The sequence below is a fragment of the Cyprinodon tularosa genome, unplaced genomic scaffold (genome assembly GCF_016077235.1).
Source record: "Cyprinodon tularosa strain WSP-4 unplaced genomic scaffold, ASM1607723v1 ctg567, whole genome shotgun sequence".
Lineage (NCBI taxonomy): Eukaryota > Metazoa > Chordata > Actinopteri > Cyprinodontiformes > Cyprinodontidae > Cyprinodon > Cyprinodon tularosa.
The window spans coordinates 224,189-240,967 of record NW_024039304.1 but is presented as its reverse complement, the minus strand read 5'-3'; the positions used below and the strand labels follow the sequence as shown (position 1 = coordinate 240,967).

The 16,779-nt window shown below is 37.6% G+C and overlaps 1 protein-coding gene across 1 annotated transcript in view; it reads left to right on the top strand.

The window, feature by feature from the left end:
- The window catches only part of aacs (acetoacetyl-CoA synthetase), a 55,076-nt gene extending 38,737 nt beyond the window's left edge, over positions 1–16,339 (top strand). Inside the window, exons 12-18 of the mRNA XM_038305833.1 lie at positions 4,851–4,973; positions 12,970–13,083; positions 13,856–13,981; positions 14,104–14,173; positions 15,600–15,658; positions 15,877–16,079; positions 16,171–16,339. Of these exons, the coding sequence (XP_038161761.1) occupies positions 4,851–4,973; positions 12,970–13,083; positions 13,856–13,981; positions 14,104–14,173; positions 15,600–15,658; positions 15,877–16,079; positions 16,171–16,308 (833 nt within the window). The 3' untranslated portion in view covers positions 16,309–16,339. The remainder of the gene's footprint in view (positions 1–4,850; positions 4,974–12,969; positions 13,084–13,855; positions 13,982–14,103; positions 14,174–15,599; positions 15,659–15,876; positions 16,080–16,170) is intronic.
- Positions 16,340–16,779: the final 440 nt, after the last annotated feature.

Sequence of the window (16,779 nt, the reverse complement as noted above, 5' to 3'; positions counted from 1 at the left end):
TCTGGATACAATACTAATTTGGCTTTTTATTGATCCTAATGATACTAAAGTGTTGTCTGCCTATTTTTGCTGTTATTAATTTGAGACTTTTGGGTTATTTTACACATGTATATAGCTACCTTCTATGATTCTGTTGAGAAATTATTGTGAGATTAGAAAAGGTAAGTTGTATCGAATATTTTCCTGGATATCGATATTAAATTAGAAATGTTATTATGTTGAGTTACCAGTTTTATGGTAGTACTAACCAAAAAAAGAAACACTTTTAATGAGGAGTAGGATGTATTCCTCCCAAAACATGGAGGTTTTACATCTAAAAGAACAACAGAAGATTATGAGCTCATTAAACAGAATATTTCCTCTGTGTTTTAATAAAACCAGTAATTTAGTTGATGACTACTATTATATTGCATTCACAATCTCCCCTTTAACTTGATATGCATTTAGCATAAACATTTAAATACAGATGTTTAACGCTCATGTTTTTCTGTATATTCAACATAAGTTGGTTCAGTAAATGAAATAAATTCATGAGCTACTGACCTTTTCTTTGTTTTTCTTTGATCAATGAGACCCAGCCTATAATTGGGGGTAAATAAAATGTCTCCCTTCACTTCAGTCCAGCAAAGAAAATCGAAGTACAACACAGGGAGCATCAGTTCTTGTCACGAGCAGCAGAACTGCTCTTTAGTGTAAAAGTCTCAAGACATCTGTCCATTTTCTTATCCGTTTTTTGTTGTTGTTTTTTTTTTGTCACCTGCCCGTCTATATGCCACCCCATCCATCTGTCATTGTTAGGGAGGCTAAAGGAGATGTTTCTCGCTGTGTGCTTTTAAGAAATTGTGTGTGTTTGCAAGCGGGATCGGGCTGCGAAGGATAGAGGAAGCTTCTTCCCTGACTGCCCCAGTGGAGAAGCCCTTTTTTCAGTGCTGACATTTGGACTGGATTGGGCTGGACACCTGGAGGCATGGTGGGGGGTTGCAGAAGTTCCTACTGCGTCTGTGTGTGTGTATGCGCGCTTCCAGGGTGAGGGTCGGTTGCTGGAAGCCTCTCGGTTCACAGGGTGTTATTGGCATGTGGTTTGGGCATCTGTGGGTGACATGGAGCATGTGCATAGATCTCTGGAGTGACACCTAAAGTGTTTGGGGGTGTGTGTGTATGTGTGTTACAGTAAATGGGGGGTTGTAGGCTTTGTCACAGCAGGGTGGCAAACTGCAATAACACAACATGTTAGAGTGCCAGCAGCCACAGCTGTTCACAGGTGCTTGCCTGCTTTTTTGTGTGTCGATTTCTAATTTGGTTGAAATTATTGCTGCCTGCAACTGTATCTGGGTTTTGATACAGCTGCTACTGTGATAAGTGCATTTTAGCAGTGATAGCAGGACAAAGCAAAGAGTTATTTCAGGAAAAGGTGGTAACTAATGTTAAATGCATCAAGAGAGTCTATACAATAATGAAAACGTGAAATCATCAAAACAGGTGTTGAGATCCCACATTTTCAGTAGACATAAATCCCTTTGTTAGAAACAAACTGCAACTTTTTGCAGAAAAGATAAATATAATATTTCAAAGTATTTAATCTAATTTATTCCTTAATTAATAATGCAATTAAGCAACTTTCATCCAGCTTTTTTGCATTCTTGTGTTCACACACCTTGTTAATGTTCTGCTTTCTTGAAATGGAGACATAATAAAAAATCATGTGGGAGAGTCTGCTTTTAAATGTTAATGGAACAATTGTTTCTTTCCAATCCTTCCATCTTTCACAAAATTGATGGAGCTGCCTGTAGGAATACAGGAATACCAGCACACAGACAAAAGCTGTAGTGACATTTTAATAGAATTTGGCATCTGTCATAAACCTGTTTGGATTTTAGACCATTTAGAACAAAGTTGTTGTGTGTATAACTGTTTTTCGGTGTTTTCTGTTTTAGCTTGAGAATATCTTCAATGATGGAAATTCCAGGATTTAATGCATAAAGTAATTGTTAGCAGGTCTTAACAAGGTATAAGAACCTTACTTGCGTATTTCAGAAATGGAGTATTATTTGTAGTATTATCTTATAAATGCAGTTTGTCCTTTTTTAGTTGCTGATATATTTTCTTTGGTGTTTGATCATAGTCAAAACAATGGAATCAGGATTTTCTTTCTCCCTGGATCTGATTTACAAGTATAAATGCTTTTAGTAGTTGGGTTTAAGTTCTGTAGCTAAGTTTGTTATTCAATAATTTGTTACTCGGTAGATTTATATAAATACCAAAGCCTGCAAAGCTGCAAAAACAGAGATTTTCATTTCAGTTCAATTGTTTTATCTCCAACAAGATTTCCAACTGAAGTGGGATGCATTTCTCAGGTCAGCCTTCCGACACAGTCAAGAACCTAAGATATTTCTATCTGATGTAGATAAATTAGTTTTTTTTTTTAGGTCTCACCTTTTTTGTTATTGTCTTTCAGGGACCCAAAGTACAAAGCACGTTTGTGCACACAAAAAATGTAACTATTTTACACACAACTTGGCATCAGAATGTGCAGTAATTCATGTCAACTTTTGACATGCTGTGAAAATGTGAGGTAGCAACCCAAACCTCTTTAATCTGAAAATAGAATACTATAGAATAACAAAACTCACCTAAATACACTGAAAATGAATTGATTTAGTGTTTTTCTTACATCAAAGGATCATTAAACCTGATGTTTCAGCTTTTAGGAGGTAAATCTTAATGCTGCAACTGAATCTCATCACTTCAGGATGCAGTATGAGCGTAGCCTCTGTCTCACTGGGTGCTGGTTCAAGTTCTTAAAGTGCTCAGCTCTTTGCAGCCGTAGTGTTTTAGGGAGCTGATTGGCAGGTCCGATATTTCACAGTCATCCCTTAGCCCTTCTATGCAGCCATATGGAATAGCCTCATTGGTATGGATTCCCTAAACAACGCCTGAATAGATACACATCAAATTGCAATATGACATGAGGAGCCGGCTCCCAATCTAATCAGAGCTATGGCTGTAATCATACTGCTGTAAGAACACCATCTGTGAATGAATTTGCTCTCATGAATAGAACACATTCTAATAGCTGTGCCCCTGAAATGTGTCACAGAACAGACTTCAAGCAGGCTCCATGCATGATGGCTGGATTCTGTTTTGTTACTTTGTTTTTATGGGACACCCTGACTGGTTTTAAACATTAACTCTACTTCACATTGTGTGTATGGTGACATATTCTTAGTAGAAATATGGGGGTAATATGCATGTAATTTATAATGATATGGTTGTTATGGATTTAACTGAGCTCAATGCTGCAGTTAGACACAGCTGAATTATATAAATCATAAATGCAGAAAAAAATATTTTCAGCTTCTATTATGTCTATGATTTTATTTCCAGACAATTTTTTTAGTGAGTCGCTGACAGGCTAGCAATGCGTATGGACGCTCTTTAATAAAATGACAAATTGTACGCCTTGTTTTAGGAATGTAAAGCTTTGGTACGCCCTAATTTTCCCCCTGCCGGTATGTGGGGGATCTGAGCCCATATCTTAATAAACTGACTGCACAGACAATGTTTTGAGGTGGACTTTCTCACTTAAAATTTAAATATTAAAACCTACTTATTCACCGACTTGACAGCAAATATAGCAAGGCCTCTCTCTGCCATTGAAAGCAGGAGCTGCAGAAACATCAGACCTATCTGTTCACATTTTACTGGACGCGCTTCAGGAGCCTCAAAGATGCTACGTCTGACCTTAATGTGTACAAGCCTAAAAATGAAGCAGCAGGTGCTTTTTTGCGGCTCAAATCGTGGCATGAACGTAGCATTACACTTTCTGATTATTATTTTTTTTTTTATCAACCTATGAAACATAATGTACCTAAAAATGATCTCATGTCTTCCTTATGAAATTTCCACCTCTAGTCAAGTGCAAATACTTCCCATAATCAGGACAATAGAAGTGTTGTAACCAAGAAAAAAAGTTAGCCGCATTCCACCTCAAAAGGCAGGAAATAGCATTTCAGAGAGTCTAAATTTCAATATTTTCCAGGGTAGGATATCCCAGGAACCCCTTATGCCATACAAAGCCTAAAGATGTGATACACTTAGGTATACAACCTATGTAATATTCCTCTCTAAATGCCTGCTCATTGATGTTACTCAAAGTTTTTTGGCTGTAACAAATATTCCTTAGATGTGTTGTTAAGGTCTAGCCAAACAGCACCATTGCCATGGTTATTTGGACTCTTGGTGTGTACCGTCCCGGTTTTTAAACCGTTTTGTTTAGGTATTAAAGGGCTGGGAAATCCACATGCAGCTACGGTCATTCCCATGCAAACTGGGCTGATTTCATACAGCTGAATTTGCAGCAAATTTCCGAATTCTTTCCTTCTGAACATCATGTGCATTCTTTTGTACTTGATGTCCCAGATGTCTGCTTAACTTTTTAATAGAATACAATACAATGGAACACTTTCTTAAACAGTGGAGAAACTTCACTTTATCAACAGCAAAATGAGAGGCAGAGTATATGCTGCACAATGCAGGTACAAAGGCTGAGTGGAAGGATAATTCAAAAAGTTATAGAAGACCTTTAGAAATGTATCTATCTATTGATCAACTCTGCTCTAAAAGGTTACAAAAAAGTATGAATCTTTGGAAAAAAAGTACAAAGGAAATAAAGTGTTATTTAAAAGTTTTGCCCATTTCTGAACCTTGCAACTAAATGTTTTTTTTTTTAGCAGAATCCTGTTAAACTCAGAAACCTTATTCAAATCTAAAGTTAATTTCAAAGAGTCTGTTATTTTGGAGACTTTTGTTATGTTGTCTGACTTTCTGTTTAACCTCCTTCTCTCTCCCAGCGGAAACACACAACCTTCAGTCTCTACACACCATCCTGTCCACTGGATCTCCACTCAAACCTCAGAGCTACGACTACGTGTATCGCTGCATCAAGAGCACCGTGCTGCTGGGCTCAATCTCAGGTAGAGAAACTGTTTTCATTAGATAAATGACATTTAAGGTCCTCACAAACAGAATAATAAGTATTTTCTTTCTCATCTGTTTTATTTTTTAACCTCTCATCTCACTAAATCTCTCTCATTTCTGCCCTGATTGGGTCTGACCTTTATTTTATTTTTTATTTCTTCTCCATGGTCATGGTAAATGAAAAGGGTCCAAAAAACATCACCTGACCTGCAAAGAAGCTCAAATAAATTCTGAAACATGTGACATGGCAGTAAATTCCAGAAATAATGAAGTTTATAAACATTTTAGCTGTAAAATACCATATAGGAATGTGGGTAGATCTTAATAATGAGCAACATGTAAACTTGTTGAAAAAATATTCATGAAATCTGCAGCTGTTTCAGAATCTCTAAGCAGTCATTTATATTACAAACACGCATTGAAATACAATTTGACAAGAGTAATAGGCAATAATTTGTAAGACTCAGAGAGAAAATGAGAAATTAGCTTTCGGAGGTCTACGAAAGAAATGGTTATCAAGTTTTATTAACCAGATCCAAATATTCAAAGGTTTAGATATAGTACATTTAGTGCAGGTGAAAATGTTACGCAAATTGACTGCTTTTCCGCCTCTTTTATTGTCTTGTCGAGCAGAAAATAAGAATTCAGACTTTAGATGAGGAGCCTGAGAAGAGTTTACAGAAGAAGTGACTTAAAGCCAACATTTAATCAGAAATAGAAATGTAGATATATTCAGATAAGAAAAATCCTTAATAAGATAAAACCCTCCCATTGTAAGATTTCTAATGTGCAGTAATATAGAGGTATCCAAACCATCCGGGCTCAACATTTATATACCAGCTCTAGACACCTCTTCTTCACTTTTTCCTATTATTTCGAGTTGAGTTGCAAAATATTTAAAAGCTCAGTAATCACAATTATAAACTCAGTTTCAAACCTACAGGGTGGTTTGAAGCTCTGCTCAGTAATCTTTTTGTAATGCAGAATTAGCAACAAAGCATTTGTGACACCTACACAAAAGGTTGGCACAAACAAAGAAAATTCCAGAAAGATAATTTATATATAACTGTCCGCTTTCGTCACAGCGTAGTCATGCACAGAAAATTCAAACACAGGGCCTCTCAGCCTCTTTTGTGATTTTTGACAGGTCAATAGAATGCTATCTGTCTATTTCTGTGAGCCCTGAAGCATTTAACATTTAGCAGAGGCTGGGTGACTGACGTTTAATGCACACCATGCATATACACCCTCACTTACGCACAGAAGTACACACACACCCAAATAAACATACAGGCCCCTGTTGACATGCAAGACGAGAGAGTGGACACGGGCGTCGTCCCGAATGTCAATCACTAAACGGAGATGTTGGAAGACAGAGCAGCATTGTGTACAAAAAGAATGTCTTGACTTATTTAGCATAGCTTTCTTCGTGTTTCTGTAGCGCTTTAAAAAAAAATACCTTAAAATATCCAGGAACTGTATAAATGCTTTGATTATTGTGCATTTTGTGGTTCAAAGAGTGCTTAGCTATTTTTTGATGTATTGTATTGTATTGTATTTTAGGAAAACACAGAGTTTTATGGCTGTCCCTTGTGCAGAACATTATATCCTGTCTGTAGCACCCTGTTAGTAATATAAATAGAAATTTTTAACTGTGCCAAAAAAATAAAATGTATAGATTTATATATTCTTTGCTAATTTTCTCTTTCGTGATAGTAATGTTAAAAGGCATTGTTAGAAATTTCCTTAATTCTAAATTTTCTCACCTTTTAAGTACTTTATGTTTGAGAAAGGGAAGCAGGAAAATATATGTTTTTAAAAAGTGTGGTGCGTGCATGCATTCACCTGACCTTACTCAAGACTTTGTAGAGCTCTGGTTCCGTGCATTAACATCTGTGCATCCTTTGGAGCATTTAGTATCTGTACCAGCATAACTCAGCTATAGGCTGAAATGTGTTCCCATTTGTCTCAGTGGACAGCTGTGCTGTCCTGCTTAAAGAAAAGCATCCCTGCAGGACTCTGTGTTAAGGCTTTTTCTGCAGCACCTATTGTTTGACATGCAAGGAAAGAGTCTCATTTTATTCTCATCTAACAGAGAGCCTTGTTTGCCATCCTCTACATGGCCTATTTCAAAGGCTGCCAAGTAATCTTACCACTCTTTACTGAGGTACAGATTTATAAGGCGATCAGCTTCTGATCATCTATTTACACTCGATCTTTCATCTGCTTTTCTGTGCTAACAGTTCTTGTTGCTCTCATTTTAGGTAAATAGCCATTTCTTAGTGGTTTGAAACAGTGCTCTTAACATTTTTTCAGATAACTTGCATCGTTGGGAACAATCCATGCAATCCACTTATACAAATAAATCAAACCATAGATGTCCAAAAATTAAGTTATGTGTAATAAATGAAATGAAAAATGGAAAAAATATTGAATACACTTACTGAATTTTTTTAAATACTTTGTCCAAAAGCCTTTGTTGGTAATGACTGCTTCAAGGCGCCTCCTGTATGAAGAAATTAGTCACATACTTTGCTCAGGTGTGATTTTGGCCCATTCTTCCACACAGACAATCTTTAAATCTTGAAAGTTCTGTGGACCTCTTCAATGAACTCTGATCTTTAGTTCTTTCCATAGCTGGGCCATTCTAGCAGCTTTATTTTCTTTCCCTGAAACCCATTGAGAGTTTCCTTGGCTGTGTTTGGGGTCATTGTCTTACTGAAATGTCCACCCACATTTCATCTTCATCATACTGGTAGATGGCAGCTGATCTTTATCAAGAATGTCTGTACATTTTTCCAATTATCCTTCCCTTAATTATTTGAAGTCTGCCATTACCATAGGCAGAAACACAGCCCCACCCCATGATGTTCCCCCCTCCAACCTTTGTTGGTATGTTGGTATGGTGTTTGGGAGTGGGGTCAGTGCCATTTGACCCCCAAACATAATGTGTGTTATGGCATCCAAAGAGTTAAATTTTGGTCTCATGTGACCAGACTTTATTCTCCCAGTATTTCACAGGCTTATCTAAAGCTTCAACATGGTTTTTCTTCAGCAATCTTAATCGGTAATCTTGTGAGGAGCACCTGGTCTTGGTTGGTTTATGTTGAAGTTATGTTCTTTCCACTTCCAGATTATGGCCCCATCAGTGTTCACTGGAACATTCAGAAGTTTAGAAAGTCTCCTGTGACCATTGTCATCATTATGAGTTGCAACAATAAGGTTGCAGAGGTCTTGAGAAAGCTATTTGCTTTTACCCTTTATGAGATGTGTCTTGTGATACAAGAGAGATTTGGGATTGAACCAGCTGATATTAATTTGCACTGACAAGGGGCAGGATAGCTTTCTAATTACTGAAAGATTTCGGCTGCCGTCTTGGCTTTCCATTCCTTTTCGCACCTCCCTTTCTTCACGTGTTCAATACTTTTTCCCTTTGCTATTCCACATTATTACACATAACGTAATTTCTGGACATCTATGGTTTAATTTTTTTGTGTGTGGATTGCATGGATTGCTACTGGTGAACATGTCATGTCAATAATACCTCTACAAATATATTTACTGACAAGACATGAGTCACATTCTTCTATATTAGAAAATAAATGTCATCTCTTACAGTAGTTATAAACCCATTAGGTCTTAGCCTTAGGAAACAAATGAGCTCTTTTTCTAAATTCAGTTAAATTCAGCTTGGTTCTGCTGGAGATTTCTTCCTGTTAAAAGGGAATTTTTCCTCTCCACTGTTGCTACAAGCATGCTTAGTGTGAGGGATTGCATTTGAGTCACTGAGTCGATGCAATCAACTGGTTTTCCTTTGATAGAAAACTTTGAATCAATTTGACTGTATGATCTGGTGAGCTGTAAAGTGCTTTGAGATGACATGTGCTGTGAATTGCCGCTATATAAATAAACTGAATTGAGAAGAATTAAATCTTTATAGTTCAACAAAGTTACGATCTTGCCTAAAAACATTGACAAAGTTTATTTGGGTTATAGAAAGAAAGTAGAAAAAAAAATAAAGGAAAATGTAATCACAATCTTTGCCCCCATCGGTCGTCATTTTTTTGTCCTAGCTCGACCAATCCACTTTCACCTGCAGTAAACCATAGAAAATGGAGGGATGTTCAAAGCTTTTACCCAAGAATGTAACTTTGTTCACAATGTAGCTTCATTTTGATTTCCACACCTTTGCCATCAATAACAATAATTCAAAACGAGTCCGGTTAGAATTGCCCATGGTTTCTCCATGGCTTTTCACATATGTATAGAGCTCATGATATTTTTTGTAGTTTTAAGATATAACTAACACTGATATAAATGTCAGATTCTTATCCTGACATGTCTTTTTTTCTTTTTGTTAATAGTTAAATAGCATAGTAGTAGGGTTAATGCAGTAATGGAGGATGAATCCATTCATTTTTAGGATCTGTAATCGCCAAGATCTTTCCGCTTTTTGTTGCTCTACTACTTGAAATCCAAAAGAAAAATGTAACTTGTAACATATAATACTATTGAAAAAGAAATGTTGCTATGTACTGTATACTATTATTACTGAAATGTCTGTTTGGGAAAACCAGAGAAAAAGAAATAAATAGCCTGAATTTTAGTCTTTAGACATAAATATTTCTTAGAAAAATTATCTGCTTGACTAAACGTCCACTTTTACCAGAGTGGACAATGTGTTTTTATGTCTTTACAGAATCAAGTTGATTTATTTGGGATTTTTTTATGGTGGATTTTTTATAATTTGGAGTGAGATTTGCTGTGTGTGAATCTGCTTGCTAATCAGAAGAGCCGGTCCCCTTGCCGCCAAGGGCATCAGCAGGATTCAGCCCTGTTGGCTGCAAACCGCCATAACCTTGACCCCCGAGGTCAACAGCCCTTCTAGTGTGTGCGTGTTTTCACATTTGTGGTGAGATTTTTTGCAGCATATGTGCCACTGTGACCACTGCCTAGTGGCATATGCCAGGGGCCACCGTGTGGATTTCACCCTGGGCCACTATGTGTGCGTGTGTGTATGTATACATTCAAGAATATGTTACATATTTTAGACAGTTGTTTACGTTTATGGGGAACTCTTAACTTTCATGATGATGCGGTTTCCAAAAGATGCAGGGTTTTTTTAGTTTGTCTGGATGTTTGTATTCCTGCCAGCATGGATCTGGCCTTCTCCTCACTAGGTGGTTTTAACACTGTCACTGCTGGATTTCCTCGATTCCAATGGGCCTCCGTCTGACTGCCCATATGTCTCCTCTCTGCTCCTTTTTACTCCATTTCCTTTTGGGACTGTGTTTCTGCAACTTGTGCCTGAATGTGTGACTTCTACAATATGCCTCCTTGGTTTAATCCATTAAAAAAAAAAAAAAAAAAAAATAGTAACATAGTAACATCAATGCAGCCAAAGATTAAATGTGCCGGTTGATAGGTTTGTGGAAGTTGGCTGCTTTGTCTGGCCCTAGAATGTCCCGGAGGATGTTCAAATCCTTTACACCTCCACACACTTGCATCCATAGTGAAAAAGACCATCTGAAGAGCACCGCTTGGAGCAGAAGATCAATGTGACGAGTAAGCTTCTTGTTTATATACACACAGAGTGGCATGGAAAGCATCCCAAGAAAGCCAGAGCAACTTTTCATTTTAAATATACTTCTCTGTATCTGTATGCCCATCTATGCAAATGAGAGTAACAATAAGATAATTGCCTATCTTCCCACCATAAGTGTGTTTGTGTGTAATCAGAAGACAATGTTTCCTCTTTCTCCAGGGAGCCAATTAAAGCTCAATAAAGGACCTGGCAGACAGACACAGAAAAGAATAGATAGATAGATAGATAGATAGATAGAAAAGGAAGAGATAGAGAGGGATGAGCAGTAGAACGGCAGAAAGCGAGGGTACAAGATGGATGGGTGTAGTCTGTGATACAGAGAGGAGCGACACGGGGAGGTAGAGAGTGAACAATGAGAGGAGAGATGAATAGAATGTGTCAGGAATAGTTGATGATCGGAGCGTGAAAAGATAAATGGGTACGTGTGTGTATATCTGTGGGTTCGTGCGTCGTCATGACAGTTTTAGGAAGGTGTTTGCAAAAGGGAACTCCTAAATAGGTCAGCGAAGGTGGAGCAGTGCACTAACACCACCAGTTTGCGGTAGCTGTTTCAGAAAGATGCTGCGACAAATTGAGGTGACGTCCCCGGTTCGGCGGTCTCCGGAGATACAGGGATAATGCTGGAAGCTGCCATACTGTACATTATAGGTACAGTGACTTTGTACAGCAGAGCAGCAAACAAGAGCAGAATTTAAAAACAGAACATGACCTATCTAACTTGATGTGTGGCGTGGAGAGGTCAGTGGTGCAAAGTTATACCAAAATATGAATGTTAGAGTTGAGTTAGAGTGGTACAAATCAAACAAAACTAAGTTCATATTGTTTCTTTGGTCTAATGTCCTTGAAATGAAGTGCCATATTGGTACAGTTTAGAGAGGGTACGCAGTTTTTGGTGTACCTGCTTTGGGCTGGGCACTGCCCTTCCTGTTGCATGTTGATTGTCAGCTGGTTGTAAGGAAAATCCATCTGGCTTTCTTTGACATTTTCTGAAAAATTTAAACTGGAAAAACTTTAATAACACCTTTCTTTTTAATGTAAACCTGTTTCAAAACTGTTAAAATATCTGTAAACCAGCTGATGATGGTAAACCCATTTAATTAACCCGCTGCTATCAGTTTGTTATAATTACTTCTGTATTATACATGTCATAGAAATGACAGGGCTCATGCAAAACGCAAAGTATTTCTACATCTTCATGTCTGTGGAATCATGACATGAATAGAAACAGGTCAAACAAAAAGGGTTGACATGTTCCATTTAAAAAAAAAAGGAATATTATATTTTATGTATTGGCTTTTTCACTTATTTCTATTACTCATGAAATAAAATGTTGAGATCATCCAGTTTAATGTACCTGGGTGATGACGAGAATAATTGATAGAATACGCAGTTACTACAATAATCAACAGGCAAAGTTCATGATTAACAGACAGAATGTATATGGGTGTCTGACATATACGGTATTTTTAAAGGTATAGTGGAGACTAGGGGTGTAAATCACATCCATCATGGCGATTCGATACAGTATCGATTTCCTGACCCAACGATTTGATTATTTTTTGATACTCAAGAATACACCACGATACGATTAGATTCGATTAATAGGTTGATCTATTTTTTTTTTTTTACACCTTACAGGCTAAACAAAGTTTCAAGTTTGAAATAAATCAATGAAAGCTGTAATATCGTTATGCATTTTGTTTTTAAGAAACAACAGCAAATAACAGAAGTAGAAAAGTTGCATCAAAAAATACTGCAAAAATACTGCACATAATCAGTGCAATGAGTGCAATGCAATCCACCTGGATCTCCGCCCTTTTTGGCCCTCATGTCCCTCCATCGTCGGACTAAACTCGCCCCCACTTCCTCGCTGCCTCGGCCGTATCTAGACCCACAGTGTTTAGCACAGACCACGCTTCAATATTGAGCATAATTTAAAAAGGTCTGTGTCAAGCTTGCTGCAACACACTGCTGTAAGAGTATAACCAGGAAGCGAGGTAGGAGGGCAAAATAGGTTTAGCGCCACCACAGCACGGGAGGGAGAATTACATCCAGGAGCAAATGGATAAAATAGACCGGAGGAAAAAAAAAAAACATGAATCGATTCTCTTGCAGACGTATCGATGCATCGGATCGTCGGCTGTTAGATCGATGCATCGATACAAAACAATTATTATTTACACCCCTAGTGGAGACCCACCCTCTCCAGATAAAAAAAAATGCACATGCAAAACCTTTACCCGCTCCCGAGAGGGGACACCAACACGTGTGAGAGCATGCAGGAGCCAATTTCTCCATGTGCACGCTCTGTTTAAAAGTTGCTTTTTTGTTTGCTCTTTATTAACATCTTGTCTAACTTTGCTTCTCTATCTCCACTAAATCCCCAGGTGGCACTGATATAGTTTCGTGTTTCATGGGGCAAAATCCAACAGTTCCAGTGTATCGCGGGGAGATCCAGTCCAGAAACCTCGGCATGGCTATAGAAGCGTGGAGTACTGAGGGTAAGACAATGTGGGAGACGGGGTGTTTTGTTTTGGAGAATCTCTCAGGGTTTTTAATCTTTTTTTTCTCTACCCTATCTTTACTCTTTAGTCTCCGTTTATGAGCTATTAAATTGTAGGAAGGCTGCAATTATGATCAAAATGAACTATAAACACATTTATTACCAAAGCTGATATGCCCTTGAATTTTTAATCAGCTTCTGGGGCCCATGATGAAACCAAGTGATTCTGGGTTTATTGTGGGAAGAAATGATGTGCTTATGCTGAGGATTAAAAAAAATGTGAGAGTTGATTAGTAGAGATAAAATAATCAGTTTGAAATCAACTTTCTGCCACAATAGAACAACTGGGAAACTGTATTTCTAATAGCAATGCTAAAAAAGTGATGCTTTTTTAATACTATTAGTTTGTTGAGAATTTTTAAAGCCCTTTATATATTTTTCCATTGATTTTTAGCCCATCATTCCCCTGCTCCCTTCTGCAGGCTGTTTCTGCCACCTCAAAGGAAAGTGGACTGAGGGACCATTTGAAGGCAGTTCAGCCTGGGATTATTTTAGTCAGTATTTAAGGCTTTAACACTTTCCTGTGGGAGGCTAGGGCTGTGTAGAATCACACAGTGTTCTTTGAAAGTGTTTAGTATATTCTGTAGCTCTGGAGAAATGTTCATTGGTGTTCATTTAATTTTACATTTGGCTCATGCAATAGTGCGTCTTTTAAAATGTTGTTAGTTCTTAAAAATGTAATTGTGGGTTGTGTGCTTGGTGATGACCAGGTAAGCCGGTTTGGGGGGAGAGCGGAGAGCTTGTCTGCCTGAAGCCGATCCCCTGCCAACCAACTCGCTTCTGGAATGATGAGAATGGGAGCAAATATCACAAAGCTTACTTCTCTACGTTTCCCGGTAAATACGCAATAAACTAGCAAAGAACAAATACAAACCAAAATGCAGCGTCAGATAGTCAGTTTGCATTTTATGAATCTAGATGGAAAAAAAGTAAAATTTTTGCCCTGTTTCTGCTCTAGGTGTGTGGGCCCATGGAGATTATTGTAAAATAAATCCGAAGACAGGCGGCATTATCATGCTTGGCAGAAGGTCGGTCATTTAACCATTTTACTCACAGAATGTTGTAGATTATTAGTACTGAAAAACTTATTTTCTATAACTTGAGTTTGAACTGATTTATTTTTAGTAATTATTCTAAAAGCGGATTCTAATTGGGACATATTCAAATATATTGAGGTCAAAGCTTCTGTTACATAATTACCCCTCTTTGTATTTAACTTATTGCTTAAAATAAACGTACCTATTATCATGTAAACATGTTAAATTAAAGGTATAGTGGAGGATTTTAGCTATTTTTTTTTTTTATAAAACCCACCCTCTCCACTTAAAAAAATAAAATAAAAATAACATGCACAACCCTGTACCCGCCCCTGAAAGGGAACACGTATTAAACGTGAGAGCTTGTGCGAGAGCATGCACAAGCCCATTTCTCCTCGAAGGTGTGGGGAGGCAATGATAAGACGGTCGTTCAGATGGATCTCATCTCACCCATATTTATATATAAAAAGTTTCCCCGCAAATAAGACTACTGGTACAATCAAAAATCATGACATGCTTGTTTGTGTGTGCTGCAGAGGAAATTTGGACATGTTTGTGCGTTAAATAAGGATTTGTGGACATTGTATAACTACTAATGATGCAAATTACAAAATAAATAAACTTATCTACCCTGGAATGTTACAATTTAGAGGTAGATAACGTTTATTAGCAGTGATTTTAAATAGATTTCTCCAAATAGCAAGCCAAACTCTACTTGTCGAGTAGAAACTTTGCAACCGAGGCAATTCTCTCTTCTGAGGCCTTTCTCTTCTTCTTACCTTAATCCGGCCCTTTGCAAAGAACGGTAGTGAAAAAGGCGAGCTTCAATGATTGTCTGAAACTGTAGTTCACCACATCTGAAAAGATAGCTACCTGTGGATGAGCATGTAGGACGGCCTTACATAAATATATCACCAGAATGATTGACAATTAGGAGGACCACTAATTTAGATGATCCACCAGGAAAAATTAACATCCTCCACTATACCTTAAGTTGTCCAATGATACTCAGTCATATTTTCAAATCAATTACAATTTATCAATATTGAACAAGTGAAAGAAAAAAATCAGTCTGCAAAAGTTGGAAACATTCTGTAATTTAAATGTATTGTAATCTTGATAGATCACAATTCTTCTTATCATTGTTTTCCCTGATAAACAACCTTGTAGTCCACATTGCTGACTGAATTGATGAAATATTGCTCTTTAGGAAAGAAATGCAAATGTAGAATGCATTTTTTTTGATTCTATAGACCAGCTGAAAGATAAAAACTGCCTCTTAGCTTTACGTTTTGCTTTCTTTGCTCTGTCTTGAACTGTTGTTGCTTTTCTCTATTTTATATATGATTATTTGAAAGAAAGTTTCCTAGTGATGGTCACCCATGTTTTAAATGTTAAACTTGTGATTGAACTCTAGTGATGGGACGTTGAACCCTAATGGAGTTCGCTTTGGGAGCTCAGAGATCTACAATATTGGTGAGTGCTATGAAGGAAATCAATTAAAGAGGAGGGCAAGATTATTGTCTGGATAATAATTGAAATGCTGCCTTTTTTGTCAGTTAGTAGAAAAAGCAGAAAGGCATTTAGGGAAAAAAAAAATCTTTTTTTGTTGCTTTTTATTTAGTCTTCCCACCTCTTTTTCTCTTCAGCCTCTCATCTGCTCTTCTCATCTTCCTTGTTTACCTTTCTTGCAGTGGAGGCTTTTGAGGAAGTGTCAGACAGTCTTTGTGTGCCACAGTACAATGCAGATGGAGAGGAAAGGGTTATTTTGTTCTTAAAGATGGCTCCCGGGAAGCCGTTCTGTCCAGAGCTGGTGACAAGGATTAAAGGAGCCATCAGAAAAGCCTTGTCTGCCCGACACGTCCCTGCCTTGCTGCTGGAGACAAAAGACATTCCTGTAAGAGAAGCGTGAATATCACTCAGATATGCATAAACCTGATCATTCTATACCACATCCCAATTGGAGCCTTTGTTTCATCTCTCCGCAGTACACCATCAGTGGTAAGAAGGTGGAGGTCGCCGTGAAGCAGATCATTGCAGGTCGGGAGGTTACACAGCGAGGAGCTTTCTCCAACCCTGATTCTCTGGACCTCTACAAGAACATTTCTGAGCTACAAAACTTTTAATAATTAAATAGATTCAATTCCAGATAGTTGAGGAGATTTTATTAAAGGCATGGTTAGCAGAGAGAGGACTGGTGAAAAAAGGTGTGATGGACTTAATGTTTTGCAAAATAGGAACAAATATTATTTAAATAAAAGGAAATTACATCAATGTATATTAAGCTGATGGTATAATGCAGGGAGAAGACTTTAAACCACAAGGTACACTGGTCCATAGGCAAGCTTTGAATAGCTTAATGCTGCTGCTCCTAGTCTGTCGTGCTGTTCAAATAAAAGTTAAGCTGAGTGTAATGCGATGTGCACACCAGTGCTTGTACTAAAGCTTATGCTGTAAAGCTTGATATAAAAACTTTAAGTGCAGCATTAAGTTTTTGGGTTCACAGTTTGATCATCCTTTAAAAGATCCTCATTTCTGCAGCAGCAATCTTTAACAAGAATGCTGCTTTGGAGGAGATTAAAGAATAAAACCTGTGA